Source organism: Oncorhynchus mykiss, chromosome 11 (genome assembly GCF_057628025.1).
Source record: "Oncorhynchus mykiss isolate SJ-2025 chromosome 11, ASM5762802v1, whole genome shotgun sequence".
Lineage (NCBI taxonomy): Eukaryota > Metazoa > Chordata > Actinopteri > Salmoniformes > Salmonidae > Oncorhynchus > Oncorhynchus mykiss.
In genome coordinates, this window is record NC_143032.1 from 61,001,683 (window position 1) to 61,018,380 (window position 16,698).

The window sequence follows — 16,698 nt, forward strand, 5'->3', positions numbered from 1 at the left end:
TCATGCCAATAAAGCCCCTTGAATTGACAATCGCTACATTGGCAACACTGCTCACGACACGTCTTCATACTGTTCTCGAGTAGGACTGCCAACTTCCTGATGCAATACTGGCGAAGTGTTAGGCGATTTGGTTGAGTGACACCAAACCAGGACTTTCCATTGCGCGACATGGTTTGGTTTGTATTGGAATAGATTTTAAAAAACTGATTAAGACATTATTCCAGTATTATTTTCTTATCGGATACAATCTCCTAATAGAGATCACATGCGAAAAAGAGGAACGGTTCCCCCCCGAAAATATCTAAGAAGAACGGACACTGGTTGAGTACCTTTTATGGCCTTCATTGATAAGAATCTCCTCTGTATGAAGCCAGCCATAAATGAATGGAATTGGTGACACCAGATGTGATTTTTACCTATCCACTCCACGTAGCCTACATACATACCGTAAAGGCATGATGATAATAGAACACGATATTACATAACGAGGCAATAAGCACAACTCCCATACCTAATAGTGCTATGCTTGACTCCTCTGTGCAACCTGGACTCAGGGGTAGACTAGTTATAATTTTATTAGAGGATAACGTTTTTGTTATTTTTCTCAGAGCTGTGTGAAGGGGGAATGCCAGCTCTCTGTTCTCCCTGATGCAACACCGGGCTGGTGTTGAGGCAGAGGGGAACGTGGCAGTGCTATTGTGTCTCAGCCACATACCAGCCACAATCGCTCTCAAAAAATGCTTTGTCATTCTGACTGGGGCAGCTGATATGAAGCAGGATGTTTGGATTTACACATGGCTTGATAATAATAGGATCGCAGTTGACTCATTGTCCCTCCTCTGCTCCTATTATATGACAATGAGTGAATGAGAAAAGTATCAAACTAAAGATGAGTTTGCAGATTCCTTTCAGATGTAATATGCCCTGCTTGTAACTAAACACATTTTTTGCAGATCACTTTTGCTGGCACATATTCTGTTTGGTTTTCACTGGCACTGTACTTAATTTAGCACTATACGTTTTGCTCCTAAATTGGGATGATTAACTCATTTCTGGCATGGTAGATGTTTATCTCAGTATTGCATGGCATTGATAGTATAATATACACTGAGTGTACAAAACATTAGGAACACCTTCCTAATATTGAGTTGCACCCCCTTTTGCCCTCAGAACAGCCTCAATTCGTTGGGGCATGGACTATACATTTTAGTGCCCCTTCCCCTTGAAGGTGGAGAGAATTATTATTATTATTTTAACGTTATTGTTTTGCAATTCTACACCTTTTACCATGGGGCGGAAATAATTATTTGCAATTTTATTTCATATTTCCTGCAAATATACTCATTTGGCCATGGGACAGATAGACAAAATGCCGTTTTAATTTTCTGCAATTCATACAATTTTGTCACGTGGTGGAGAGTTTTAAAGCTACTTTCCTGCAATTCTACACATTTTGACACAACTTATTAATGATATCTGAGTGAGAGTGACTAACAAAATCAATGGGGACCCGCTGGAGGTCAGGGCCCCTTGCATATGCCTGGTTGGTATTCAGCCATGATTGCTACAACTTTAGATAGCTGGATAGACTAATTTACCAATCTAAAAATTGTTAGCTGGCGTGGCTAATTGAGTGACTGTCGGTGACTGACATAACAGAAAAATTGCTGATGCACAACCAAATTTCGAACTTGCACCTTATTTATTCTACTATTCTAATGCTCAACCGTAAATTGGAACTGAGTTCCCCCCCCAAAAATGCAATAAATGTTGCAGTTTAAAGCAAGTTTTTTTTTTGTGACCTTCATCCTCTGAATGGCACACCTACACCTGTGTCAAGGCTTAGAAAGCCGTCTATTAACCTGTCTTCTCCTCTTCATATACAGTGATTGAAGTAGCTTTAACAGGTGACATCAATAAGGGATCATAGCTTTCACCTGGATTCACTTGGTCAGGACAGGTGTTCCTAATGTTTTGCACACTCACCTGGTCAGGACAGGTGTTCCTAATGTTTTGCACACTCAGTTTATATCTCAATATCCTCTCTCTTAGCGTCCTTACATTGAACCTCAACACGACTGCTACACAACCCTGGCCCTGTAAAGGATGCTGTAACCCTTCATTATCAGTAACAATGAGGAAATAATCCCACTCTTAATCTCATAATTTGAGAAAGAACAGAATGGAACATGTTGCAGGCTGAATGAAGGCCCCTCTTGATGCAAGATTAGAGGCAAGCCCAGGGCCATATTGGACCCTTGTATTAGATAAATAACTTTGTGGGTGTCATTATGTAGGTCAAGCAGTAATGCCAAACACACACCATACATGCACACACTCATTCTTGACCTAGTTGACCATAACATGGTTAGCTCATGCATCCAGCTGTCCCGTGCCAGATTGGCCTTTACTTTAGTATGTATTGCTGAAGTGTTGTGCTGGATGTTTGTCATTTGATGCTGCAGATCTACAGTGCCTTGCTGTGGCCAGACCATCGGTGGTACAAATGCTTTTCACTTGGTAATGGAGCTCTTTTCAACACATCCATGCCATTATGTTCCTAGGTATTGGAAGGAGTAGAAAGTACAGCTGGAAAGCTATACTGTACATGTAGACAGATTTCACGTGGCCCAGCAATCAATACTTGTGAAAATGAATCCACCACTGAATGAAAGCTGTGATGTGTGAGTTGAGTAGAATGTCTAAAGTTGTGTATTTTTCATCTCTCTCTTGTTATGTCACTGATCTGACATGAACATGAGTGGAGGTCCATTTAGAGTGCACCAAGCGCCCTCACTTTCTGATAATAACACATGACATACAATATCTACCAGACAATAAAGTGCAACATAACATTTTTAAAATCTTTAATGAACATGAATTCAAGATTAAGTGGACTGAAATAGGTCTCGATGCTAATTTTGTTTTAATTTTTTAATTTTATTTTTATTTCACCTTTATTTAACCAGGTAGGCTAGTTGAGAACAAGTTCTCATTTGCAACTGCGACCTGGCCAAGATAAAGCGTAGCAATTCGACACATACAACAACACAGAGTTACACATGGAATAAACAAAACATACAGTCAATAATACAATAGAACAAAAGAAAACAAAAAGTCTATATACAGTGAGTGCAAATGAGGTAAGTTAAGGAAATAAATAGGCCATAGAGGCGAAGTAATTACAATATAGCAATTAAACACTGGAATGGTAGATTGGCAGAAGATGAATGTGCAGGAAGAGATACTGGGGTGCAAAGGAGAAAAATAAATAAGTAAATAAATACCAGTATGGGGATGAGGTAGGTAGATAGATGGGCTGTTTACAGATGGGCTATGTACAGGTGCAGTGATCTGTAAACTGCTCTGACAGCTGGTGCTTAAAGCTAGTGAGGGAGATGTGAGTCTCCAACTTCAGAGATTTTTGCCATTCATTCCAGTCATGGTCAGCAGAGAACTGGAAGGAAAGAAGACCAAAGGAGGAATTGGCTTTGGGGGTGACCAGTGAGATATATCTGCTGGAGCGCGTGCTACGAGTGGGTGCTGCTATGGTGACCAGTGAGCTGAGATAATGCGGGGCTTTACCTAGCAGAGGTGCCGGTACTCATTATACTTTAGAGCCAATATTATATAAGAGGTTCCAGAAGCACATTTGAGGTGCACACCGGTTCAAGCTCTGCTTGACATAAAACAGCCATCCAAAATGCGATTTACAGTTCTACCAACCATTGCAATGATTAGGGACATACACGCCCAGGAGCAACCTGATAAACCTGAAAATAAGTTTATGACAAAGTAAAATGGACGATCATGCGTAGGTTGAGCGTGTTATCACTTGCATAACTGAATTCCGGGTTTCACAAAAAGCCCCCTTTTCACCATTCCCCTTCAGGCTAGATTGATCAGATCATCCTATCCGTTTTGTAACTTAATCAAAAGCACTGGCTTTGAACATTGGATACTTTTTTGAGTGCAGATAACATTAACAATGTTTGTACATTGACTGATTTGCCGTGGCTTTAACTGCCCGTAAAAGAGTTTGGTTTCAAAAAGTACTGAGAGGATGCACATTTCCTAGCTGGACCTCGATAACCTGTTTGACCAACCGGTTTCTAAATTCGAAAGATTAGATGCCAAATAGAATGTCATAAATCTGCAGTTTACAGTGTTCAAAGAAAAACTAAATGTGAAATTCTAAAAAAATCCCCATCATTGCTTAATGCAAATAAATGTACTGTTCACATTTTTTTATTTAACTAGGTAAGTCAGTTAAGAACAAATTATTATTTACAATGACGGCATACACCGGTCAAAGCCGGACGACGTTGGGCCAATTGTGCGCCGCCCTATGGGACTCACAATCACGGCCGGTTGTGATGTAACCTGGATTCGAACCAGGTAGCGCTGCGATGCAGTGCCTTAGACCGCCGCGCCACTCGGGAGCCCAAAACATCAAAATCATACATACTTTTACAGAATTTTGTAAATTATATACAACATCACAGCCTACAAAACAACTGTATTCCTTGCTTTACAGTTTGTTTTTTATACCCCCTGCTCCTGAACATTTATCTTTGTGACTGGTCGTTCAGCTTGTACACTATAGACAGCTATAGGCTGTACTAAAGACTGTTGACTTATTTTGCCATTAATTTATCGATGTGAAACTGCCCATTCACCATTTATTCCACCAATACAGGCAATTTATGTAGCTACAGGAAAACTCGGTAGCAATACTGTGGCCTAATTAATGTAGTTTCCCTAAATTGGTGAAGCAATTCACCAAAACGTGCATATATGAATAAACGACGGCTGATGCAATCGAATCCTACAACGATGACTCGATTACACGAGAAGTAGAATGAGGAACCACTGTACCCAAAAACCTTTGCTGTCAGTAGAGCCACCTGGTCAATGGTGGTTTCGTCTCGAAGGGATACAGCTTTTGTCAAAAATTGACTTTCCGTAGCAGGTTGGGAGGAATAAGTTAAGGTTAGAAAATCGGTTAGGGTTAGCTAGAATGCACCAAAACAACTTTTGACGTCAATTCGACAAAAGCAATATACAATGGTTGGTTCCACCCCCACGTGTAATACTGTTTCGTCTGTAGGCTGGACAATTGAAAGAGTCAAAATTCACCCAAGCCAGTGACGTTTCTGAATTTGTGAATAAATACTCGAGCGCCACGAACGAAAGATCGTGAATGCATGACATGAACTGATTGAGGAGAAGTTGCAGGAGGACACGATAAATTAATAAAAGCCACATAATTTAGCTAGCTACGGCATTATTTTATTTTATCTGCCAAACGAAGAACACTAACAATGATGAACGGACAAATTAACGGTTTTCATAACTCCCTTATTGACGAGGACTGCTTCCTATTCACCTCGGAGTCGGTAGGAGAAGGACACCCTGGTAAGAACTAACTAGCTACAAATACACCCTATAATAAAAACGTATGACTGCTGTGTACGTATTTAGATATAGGTAACAAACGTTAGCTTGCTAGCACACATGCAAGTCGGTGGTGCTTAGCCTAGATTGCTAGCTAACATGCTTAGCTAACTACCTGCAGATCAAACCATATTGCATAAAAGCCGCATGTGAGGCCCAACTGCATGCTTCTTGGTTTATTAGCCAGCTAACGTTAGCTACTTTGCTGAGCGTTGTTAACATGGCCTCTATTGGACAATAACATCCGTCCTAGGGATTAAGTCGGTTAAAAAAAATATGTATGTTCTCGAATCGTCATAAGTATGCCTAATTCAATAACGCTTTTGCCCGGACAGAGCCATAATATATTTCGAAGATTCGGACTAGTTCTGCGCGCGCGCTCTCGGGGAACGCGATCTATGTAGAGGTCCTATACTAGGACCTCTACAGAGACTTTATTAATTGTTCCACCCTTGTCTCGACGGGTCATAGTTTAGCTTTAGACGTCCAAACAAATACGTTTTTATTTACACGTGAACCCGCGGAAATGGTGGCGGGTTTATCCCCACTGTACGGCTGCGAGTACAAGGTGTTCCCCGCTTCAGCCTCTCCCACCATCGCCATAATCCTGAGATATGGTACAATATGTGTATAACTGCAGTCAGTAGACCATTGCGTAGCCTGTCATACAATCGCGCCAAGCATAATCCAAACAGAAGAGCAAAACAATAATTCCCATCAGTCATGCCAGACGATATACATGTTCTGTTCAAGCAACCAACGTTGTACAAAATGTCTGTAGACTTTTGAAGTAGTGGTGCCAACTCTAGTCTTCCCTTTTTATATATAGATAAGATTTGCGACCAAATCAGTGATGCAGTGCTTGACGCCCATCTCAAACAGGATCCTGATGCCAAAGTTGCTTGTGGTAAGAAAAATGACCTCTGTATGATGTAACTTCTAGCTGCCCTGGAGTCAGCTGTGACCACATCAATGAAGCAGCTCATTAAACTCTTGATGCATCTTGTTAATGTGTAGTAGGTCTATATTATGGCAACATTCCCCTGAGTTTTTTCCAGATGAGTATGGATGATGTGTCCTCTGAAAGGATTTGGTTATGTAGTCTTCCCCTTCCACCTTTCTCAGAGACTGTTGCTAAGACTGGGATGATCCTGCTGGCAGGTGAGGTGACATCGCGTGCTACAGTGGACTATCAGAAGGTTGTTCGTGACACCATCCGCCACATTGGATACGATGACTCCTCCAAAGGTTTTGACTATAAGACCTGCAATGTGCTGGTGGCCCTAGAGCAGCAATCTCCAGACATTGCCCAGGGTGTTCACATCGACCGCAATGAGGAGGACATAGGGGCAGGGGACCAGGTAAGTGTTGGGCTGCAGAGGACTGCTGCAGTAGCAGTGTTAGCTGTACATTTGCAGCTTTCCTTTCTGATGTAACAGTTCTATGTGTTCTATCCTCAGGGCCTGATGTTTGGTTATGCTACTGATGAGACTGAGGAGTGCATGCCCCTCACTATTATGCTCGCTCACAAGCTCAATGCTAAAATGGCTGAACTGCGTCGCAATGGCACCCTGCCCTGGCTCCGGCCTGACTCCAAGACCCAGGTAAGCTGCCAGTGTGTAGTTGATAGGCGATTTACATTAGGTTAACTTGAGGAAGTGCCTGTAAAACTAGTTTGTCCTAGCTTTATCACGCATCAGATAAGTGAATAAGAAATGCAATATTGCACTCTTTCCAACCTAGTTTGTGGCCAGCAGTATCTCTAGCATTGAATTAGTTTTAATCCATGCCTGATGTTGTACCACCCTGCTGACATTCTCTCTGTGTAGGTGACCGTTCAGTACCGCCAGGACCGCGGCGCCATGCTGCCAGTGCGTGTCCACACCATCGTGGTCTCTGTGCAGCATGATGAGGACATCTGCCTGGATGAGATGCGTGATGCTCTGAAGGAGAAGGTCGTCAAGGCTGTGGTGCCCTGCATTTACCTGGATGATGACACCATCTATCACATGCAGCCCAGTGGACGCTTCGTCATTGGAGGCCCACAGGTGAGACTAAGGGGTGGAGGTAGGACTGGGCATCTAGGACTCTGAGCTTGGGGGGGTGGGGCTAAAGTAACTTTGATTGACGAGCTTGTTTAACTGATATATTTTTTTTACTACTGTTAGAATTATAGTAGCAGTCCTAACTTACTACTCATTCAAGGGTTTTTCTTTATTTTTGCAATTTGTAGAATAACTTTTGACTGGTACTGTGTGTCTTGGTAAAAGAATGACCGTGAACTATTCATCCTTTCCCTTGCAGGGTGACGCTGGCCTGACGGGCCGTAAGATCATTGTTGACACTTATGGCGGCTGGGGAGCCCATGGTGGAGGAGCCTTCTCAGGGAAGGACTACACTAAGGTGGACCGCTCTGCTGCCTACGCTGCCCGCTGGGTGGCCAAGTCTCTGGTTAAGGCAGAGCTGTGCAAGAGGGTCCTGGTTCAGGTGAGGGCAGGGCTATATTGATACACCTCATGCACAGAAATCATAGGCGTGAAGGGGTGCCACAAAATCAACCCTAAAGTCTGCTGTATGTTTCTTCATCCATCTATGCGATATTAGGTTGCTTATGCCATCGGAGTGGCACACCCCCTCTCAATCTCCATTTTCCACTATGGCACATCCCAGAAGAGTGAGAGGGAGCTGCTGGACATCGTCAAGAAGAACTTTGACCTTCGGCCTGGTGTCATTGTCAGGTAAAGTATATGCCTCTATCCAAATCTCCCTCATGTTGCTCACGCTTCCTGTCTTTCTGTTCTGCCTAAACTATCACAGCCAGTGTTCAGAGATGGTTCTAAGCCTTTACTGTATGATTACTGTCATACTGCTTTCTGTTTGGCTCTGTCAATCAGGGCTTGTGATCAGTTTGCTGAATCTGATATTCTACCCCTTTCGCACCCAACCGGTCTTGCTTTCAATACCTGTACAGTATAATGTTAAAGCTTGGCGCATTGAGGTTGCTTCTGCTAGATGGCATGTTTAATTACCCAGCATGACTAAAGGTTTCCTGCTCATCCAATTGGAAGGTCATAGGGTTTCTCAGACCTTGTTAAAGTTCAATGCCATTTATAAATGAGATCAGTGTGCTTTCCATCTCCAAGCTGCAGTCCCTACACTGCTCAAGGATGAGTTGATTGGCAGGGTAAGTGTCAATGCTTCACTCACCCTTCTTTACAAGCTGGCCTAATGAACCCTTCTGATCATGGTTTTCTTGCTGTGGCTCGACACTCCCTATTGGCTGGTTTGAGGGTTAACTGTTGCTCTGAGGTCATTTCCAGTGGCAGGCCTCTAAAATGAATCGATTGTGTATTCCAGGGAGCTGGAGCTGAAGAAGCCAATGTATCAGAGGACTGCTGCCTATGGCCACTTTGGCCGGGAATCCTTCCCATGGGAGGTGCCCAAAAAGCTCAAATACTAAACCTGTCAAGCTTTTTCCCCCAGGCCTGTTGGTGTATACTACAGAGAAGCCTGCATGGTCTTGGGGTGAAAGGCCCTTTAAACCCCCTTCCCTCTTAATGGCATATTAAAACCTGATCTACCCCTCCACCTTCCCTCAAAATGCACCCCAACCCCCCCCTTTCTAACTCCGCTCTTATCTGTACTGTCTTTTTGCTGTTCGTTAGAGCTTATACTACTTTCTCAAATATTTCAGGAAAGTAATGTTAAGAGAATAAAAGGGTGTTAGCTAGCTACCTGAATCACTGAAATGTGCTTCATTGTCCCCTTTGAGGAGGTCCTGAAGTACCCTGGTCTTCTACTGATGTCCCTCACTACAACTCCTAGCCCCTGCCCAGCCTTAACCAAACTGCAGTATTTACACTTTCTTAGTATCTGGCCTTAGCTGTCCTTATACTTGATCCGTTTGGGAATATTTTGTTACCGTTAAGTCGGACTTACCAAGGCTGCACATGTATCATGTTAATTTACTGGTGCTATGGATGTAAAGGACACCACCTTGAAGCAAACAGTTTAGGGATGCAGTATTGATTGGGGATCCCCATTAGAGACTCTTCCTTGAGTCCAAACAGTAATGCCCCTAATCTTCCTTTTAGTGTAGACGTTTTTTTTTTTTCTTTGTTAGTCTGGTTTTGTGACCCCATAATCCTTCTCCCTCACCTTTTTCAAGCTTTAACTTCAATTATCCTTGTGGAGGATATAAAAAGGGCACGGTTTTAAGGGTCAGTGGTTGCTGTTTTTCAAAAATGCTATGCATTGCATGCTGAATAACAAACACATTTTTATTGTCAAGTTCTTGGATAAGCAGAGTAAAGTCTGATGGCCCTGCAGATGTCTGTGCTGTTTTCTGACGTTATACAGAAAAGTCAGAAGCTGCTATGTCACTGCGACAGTCTGTAGGGGTGTTTGATTTTATATTTGTGATCGTTTAAAAGATTCTCATTGGATTGTCCTAATGTTGAAGTTTCAATTTTAAACAACTCCTTCAAAAGGTATTTTAATTTCCTTCTGTTATTTACATTTGATATAAAATGGTTTAAGGTCAAGGCCCTCTTTCCTTGGGTATTGGTGGCAGTTGTAGCTACAAATAAACCACCATTTTTATCCTGAAGGAGAGCTGTCTTTGCCACAATGGCATAGCTCTTACTACTGGCAAACAATATAAAACAAACCTTTTTTTTAATATTTATTTGTTCTCTGAAACTTGCCATGGCTTCAGAAGGCAGCTTAAAAGTTGTAATCACATTTTGACTTGACTGAATGCCATAACTAAGTTAACATTTTTCAGTCTTTCTCTCGTGGTTCCAAAGTGTCATACAGAAAAGCTTTGGTCTGCTTCCACAGGGAACTGTCACTGGCTGATGTGATGAGTGTTGCTATTTTGACCACAGATTATTTTGGGTGTGATTGTATTAACCATACAAGTCTACTGTTTGCCTAACTCCACCACCTTATCCTTACATGAAGAGATGGCAAAGTTTGGCTGGTGTTGTACAGAGAAACCAGCCTTGTTTACAAGCTGTCTCTTGTATGGATGGGGTTTCCCCTTGGAGCTTTGGTTTTGTTTCCTGTTACCACTCGAAGACTAGTCTGCTGGCTACTGTGAGTAAGAGTGCCTTTTCTATTTCCTCCCCCAATCCCTGTATTGAACCCATTTCCCCCCCCCCCCTCCCTCTCCTGTTCTCTATCAACATGCATCTGACATCCTGAGGAACAGGGAGCTTGTCTCAATTCTGTCTTGGGGTTGGCTACTGATTCCTCATGTCAAAGAAATGAAATAAATGGCTACTTTCCTTCATGAAGCATGTTTCTGGTGTCTCATTCCTTGTCTATTTTTTTTTTTTTTTTTTTACTGTATTTGAAAAGGTTATTTGCTTTTAATTAAATGTCTAGCTAGGTCTTTGTGCACAATTGTCTGACCAGTGCTACCACAAAGTCATAAGTAGCTAATGGTGTCAATCGTGGGTGGTGGTGTAATATAAAGTAACACATTGTAATTTGCCATAATCCCATGTCTCTGGGTATTTAAGCCATGGGGAACACCTGCTGTTCTATAACTGATTACGCAGCACAAGGCTGTTAACCTGAAATGCCATCTGGACACTACTGTGCTTTTATGTAATGGTAGTATCTTGCCTTAAAGTGATTCCACCCAAGTCCTTGACAGTTTTATGGGGGCTGTGCAAGGGTGTTTCCCCTAATAGTGACTTGGTAGGATGACTATTTAATCAAGAAAAATGAGAAATTACACATCCTGTATAGTGTACCAGCTTGACTTTCTCAACACTTGCATGTGGGTAGTGGACACTGTTGGTGATTTATCTATTTAAAATATGACCCACCCAATGTTTATCTCCATGAGTATCTTTCATACTTACAAATGGATTAATCAAGTTGAAGGGCAAACAATCGTCAAGATAAGAGCTTCTCTTGCGGTCTTTACTGTTAACCAATCACCTCGCAGAATGTGCGCACACCTCCTTGGACCACTGACAGAAATAATTCCTTCATGCAGGGTGTACAGTAAGGTTACCAAGACAATGACTTGTTTTACCTTCAGGTGTGTAGCAACAATGTAAACATGTGCATATTGTACATTTAATTATGCAGTGATTACATTGTCCTAAAACATCTTTGTGTAATGACAAACCAATGTAATGACCTAAAATCACTCATGGCATGCTTTATTAAGTGTCACACACTTGAACACTTTGTATTTACATGCCACAACTAGGGTTGCAAAGGGCAGGTATATTACTGGAATGTTTACCAACAAACTACCAGATGTATCTTTTCAAGGACTATGTACTCTCACAAGGCATCTAGTGTCCCTTTAGGTTATTAGGATTTTTTTTTTTTATACCTTGAGACATGCATTGTGTCTGTGTGCCATTGAGGGTGACTGGGCAAGACAAAATAAAGTGCCTTTGAACATAGCATGGTAGTAGACGTCAGGCCCACCGGTTTGTGTGTCAAGACCTGCAACGCTGCTGGGTTTTTCACATCAAGAATGGTCCACCAGCCAACTTGACACAAATGTGGGAAGCATTGGAGTCAACATGGGCTGCATCCCTGTAAAGCTTTTGAGTCCATGCCCTGACTAATTGAGGCTGTTGAAGGCGCAACTCAATATTAGGAAGGTGCTCCTAATGTTTGGTATACTCAGTTTAAGAAATGAATATGATTTTTTTTTTTTTAAATACAATGACAAAGCTGTAAAATGTTTTCCTGAATATAATCCAATTTAGTGGGTACCAGGGTGTACTACAATTTAGTGGGTGTTTGAGGGTTTCAGCGTGAAATATCCTTCATATTTTGAAATGCGTTGGTGTAAAATTGCTGGCAGTTGTGAAAAATGTATGCACTTCCGTTCTGACAGTGGAGACATGTCAACCCCCGTCAGTCAGGTGGAACCATTCCTGCCAAATAGAGGGCAGATACAGTATGTGTGTGAACAACAGGCACAACTCTGATATAAAAATGAGGGGTGTTCTATGGCTAAGTTATTTTTACATTCATCGACCTCATGAATATGCATAGCCTGTTTTGTATTTCAACAGGGACAACTCCAATATAAAGTGTTTTCTCAAAGTTGCTGGGATGTCATGTGCATCATACTTACTGTATATCAGTACACTCATAACCTAAGCATTATGGGACCATGAAACAATGTCCCATGAATATCCTAAAATGCTCTCGGGAACAAGAACGTCTTAAAAACATCCCTGGGACAAACCAGGAACTAGACAAAACCTCCAGGGAACCATGACACAATGTCCTAACCACTTTAGGTGACCATTTCGTGATGTTTTAGGGAAGTACTAAAGATTCATTTTTGTTTTCAGGGTTATATTTATAAAAAAAACATTGCATTGACGTTTTAGTAGTATTTTGCTAAAAGATTTGATGCACACACACACATTTAGACAGACTCACTCAATAACTGACAGGTTGTGGGTGTGTATTGGGGGGTCGATTAGCAGTAATATCAAGACTTTCAAATTACACAAAGTCAGGTTTAGAGCTATGATTTAGGAATGGGGTTTGGTGTGTAGTCCGCTACTAGTGAAGCATGATAATGTGAATATTAAATTATTGGTTAAAGTTCTTACACTATTCATGGATTTTATTTTACCCACGTCATAATTATTCCATTATGTGCAAAAACGCTATTTCGTTATGTGTTAATTTGACATTATTGGCAATTTATTACATTAAATGCATTATAAAATTAGCAGCTATTACATTATTGGCATTTTATTACATCATCAGTTGCTATAAAAAGGTACAAACTGCAAATCCCTGCTTTCCATTATTAAACGTGTTACCCAGAGGCAGTCAGTAAAGGTTGAGATATAGTTTATTGAGGTCTGAAGACAGCACTGTCCTTTGAGGGTACAAAGCTACCATGTCTTAGGTGGTCCTTAATGTAAAATATACCATCTTAGCCCAGTATTATTCCACTTCCTGATTTAGAAATAAACCCCCACCTTTCTCCGTACGGATTGTTCTATCTGTAATTCTTAGAGTAATCTGCTTCCCAAAAAGTACAACTGCTTCGTTCTGTAGTATTCAGAGCACGATCGGTAATATTAACACTTTCTCAGGCAGACCATTTACATCAGCAGTCAAATCCTGTTCAGTTCGTTACTCAGAATCCAAATAAAAGCTGTAACTAGCTGTTCTAAATGAGTAATCTTTTGCGCTGGCTCCCTTCTAATAACTTGGGTGGTCATCGGACGCTCTGGTACATCGTGACACATTTGTCTGGCTGCCTTTTTGATCTAATTAATAGATTTCATAGTCTGCTCAACCCAGAGTCTGCGCCATCTCGAAGGGGATTGGGGATCAACATTGTGCTATGTTAGCCTGGGCACCATTCTGTTTCTGTCTTATCGCCATCTTGGCAAGGCAACAAAACAGCATTGTTGAACAGTTGAGTAGCCTAGCCTATAGGCCAGGGGTCTCCAACCCTGTTCCTGGAGAGCTACCCTCCTGTAAGTTCTCTCTCTAACCCGAGTTGTAAATAACATGGTTCAGTTTATCAACCACCTAATTATTAGAATCAGTTGTGCTAGATTAAGGTTGTAGTGAAAACCTACAGGGTGGAATCTCTCCAGGAACAGGGTTGGAGAGCCCTGCTAGAGTGGTGTATGTACAGCTTGTACATTAATTTGTCAAACTTAGTTTGTTTTGTGTCATGGTCTTGTGCCAGAGTTGCCTCCCTAAAGAGATTAGCAAACCTACATCTAAACAAGCATGGCAGCTACTGTGTGTGTGTGGAGGTTTGTAGCCTTGATAGTGGCTCAGATGACGTCTGCTTTAGGACGCCTAAAGCCTTAAAACTCAACTCTGGACCTTGAAGCCAGTTACACTGCATGTTTTCATTGTTTCCCACTAATCAGGGACTGATTTAGACCTGGGACACCATGTGTGTGCAATTGATTATCAGGTAAAACAGCAGGCTCCAGATCTTGTAGGGTAAGAGTTGAATACCCCTGCCCTAAAGGAAATCTCACTCACCCTTCCTCTTTCTGGACAAAAATATCTAGGTGACACTTGACTCCCCTAAGGATCAGCGTTCACTCGGCTTACTTGCTCCCAGAGATAGAGGTAAAAGAGCAATACGAAGAGTGACGTGTATTCATGGATGCCAAGGGAAGCCGGGCTTCCTCCAATAATTGACCAAGAAAAAAAGATTAAATCATTTCTTTCATCTCGGTGTTTCATAATTTTCCTTCAATTAGTAAGAGGCTGAATGCATCTCACCGGAGAAAGCATCCGAGCGAGTGAAACAGCGCCACTGTCTCTGTTTGTGTAGGCCATCTATCTGATGCTGTCTGGTGGAAAAGAGTATGACATTGTTGCCGCCCATAGCAACAAAATAGCACCCGAAGAAATGGCAGCAGTTTTACGGGCGCCCAACCAATTGTGCTATTATGTGGGTGGGGGGGTTTCGCATTATTTGTAACTTATTTTGTACATAATGTTTCTGCAACCGTATTTTATGGCAAAAAAGAGATTCTGGATATCAGGACAGCGATCACTCACCTTGGATTAGACAAATATTTTTTTCTTCAACAAGCAAGACGCACAGGACATTCTCCAAACATCCGACAGGGCCAACATCCCTGTTATTTGCAAGAGGAAGCGACGCAGGTACAAAGGACAAAGAGCCGGATGCCTGGTCAGGACCCGGAAAAGGCAAGTGGGAAAGCTACCGTTACCGTCAATACTACTCGCCAACGTGCAATCATTGTACAATAAATTAGACGAGGTACGATCACGAATATCCTACCAACGGGACATCAAAAACTGTAACATCCTATGTTTCACGGAATCGTGGCTGAATGACGACATGGATATTCCGCTAGCAGGATTTACGCTGCACCGGCAAGATAGAACAGCACACATTAATGTGCACACAGTAAGATGAGGGGGGGTGGTCTGTGCATATTTGTAAATAACAGCTGGTGCACGAAATCTGAGGAAGTCTCTAGATTTTGCTCGCCTGAAGTAGAGTATATTGTGATAAACTGCAGGCCACACTACTTGCCTAGAGAGTTTTAAGTTATACTTTTCGTGGCTGTTTTTTTACCACCACAGACAGATGCTGGCACTAAGACCGCACTCAGTCAGCTGTATAAGGAAATAAGCAAGAGGCGGTGCTCCTAGTGGCCGGAGACTTTAATGCAGGGAAACTTAAATCAGTTCTACCAAATTTCCATCAACATGTTAAATGTGTAACCAGAGGGAAACAATTCTAGATCACCTGTACTCCACACACAGAGATGCATACAAAGCTCTCCCTCGCCCTCCATTTGGTAAATCCAACCACAACTCTATCCCCATGATTCCGGCTTACAAGCAAAAATTAAAGCAGGAAGCACAAGTGACTCGGTCTATAAAAAAAGTGGTCAGATGAAGCAGATGCGAAACTACAGAACTGTTTTGCTATCACAAACTGGAACATTTTCCGGGATTCTTCCGATGGCATTGAGGAGTACACCACATCAGTCACTGGCTTCATCAATAAGTGCATCGAGGACGTCGTCCCCACAGTGACTGTACGTACATACCCCAACAAGAAGCCATGGATTACAGGCAACATTCGCACTGAGCTAAAGGGTAGAGCCGCCGCTTTCAAGATGCAGAACTCTAACCCAGAAGCTTACAAGAAATCGTGCTATGCCCTGCGACGAACCATCACACAGTCAAAGCGTCAATACAGGGCTAAGATTAAATCATACTACACCGGCTCTGACGCTCGTCTTATGTGGCAGGGCTTGCAAACTACTACAGACTACAAAGGGAAGCACAGCCGCGAGCTGCCCAGTGACACGAGCCTACCAGATGAGCTAAATCACTTCTATGCTCACTTCGAGGCAAGCAACACTGAGGCATGCATGAGAGCATCAGCTGTTCCGGATGACTGTGTGATCACGCTCTCCGTAGCCGACGTGAGTAAGACCTTTAAACAGGTCAACATACACAAGGCTGCGGAGCCAGAAGGATTACCAGGATGTGTGCTCCGGGCATGTACTGACCCCCTGGCAGGTGTCTTCACTGACATTTTTAACATGTCCCTGATTGAGTCCGTAATACCAACATGTTCTAAGCAGACCACCATAGTCCCTGTGCCCAACAAAATGACTACAGACCCGTAGCACTCACGTCCATAGCCACAAAGTGTTTGAAAGGTTGGTAATGGCTCACATCAACACCATTATCACAGAAATCCTA

At 42.3% G+C, this 16,698-nt stretch overlaps 1 protein-coding gene across 1 annotated transcript; it reads left to right on the forward strand.

The window, feature by feature from the left end:
* Nucleotides 1-2,925: 2,925 nt before the first annotated feature.
* LOC110536081 (S-adenosylmethionine synthase) lies at nt 2,926-10,757 on the forward strand. Its single transcript, XM_021621622.3, has 8 exons — nt 2,926-5,418; nt 6,287-6,364; nt 6,583-6,818; nt 6,918-7,061; nt 7,287-7,505; nt 7,762-7,944; nt 8,062-8,195; nt 8,815-10,757. The coding sequence occupies exons 1-8, from the start codon at nt 5,325-5,327 to the stop codon at nt 8,915-8,917; spliced, it is 1,191 nt and encodes a 396-aa protein (XP_021477297.1). The 5' UTR covers nt 2,926-5,324; the 3' UTR covers nt 8,918-10,757.
* Nucleotides 10,758-16,698: the final 5,941 nt, after the last annotated feature.

Coding starts and splice junctions, on each gene's coding strand:
- LOC110536081 (XM_021621622.3), top strand. CDS start 5,325: ATGATGAACGGACAAATTAACGGTTTTCATAACTCCCTTATTGACGAG. Junction 6,365..6,582: donor TGATGCCAAAGTTGCTTGTG/GTAAGAAAAATG, acceptor CACCTTTCTCAG/AGACTGTTGCTAAGACTGGG. Junction 6,819..6,917: donor ACATAGGGGCAGGGGACCAG/GTAAGTGTTGGG, acceptor TTCTATCCTCAG/GGCCTGATGTTTGGTTATGC.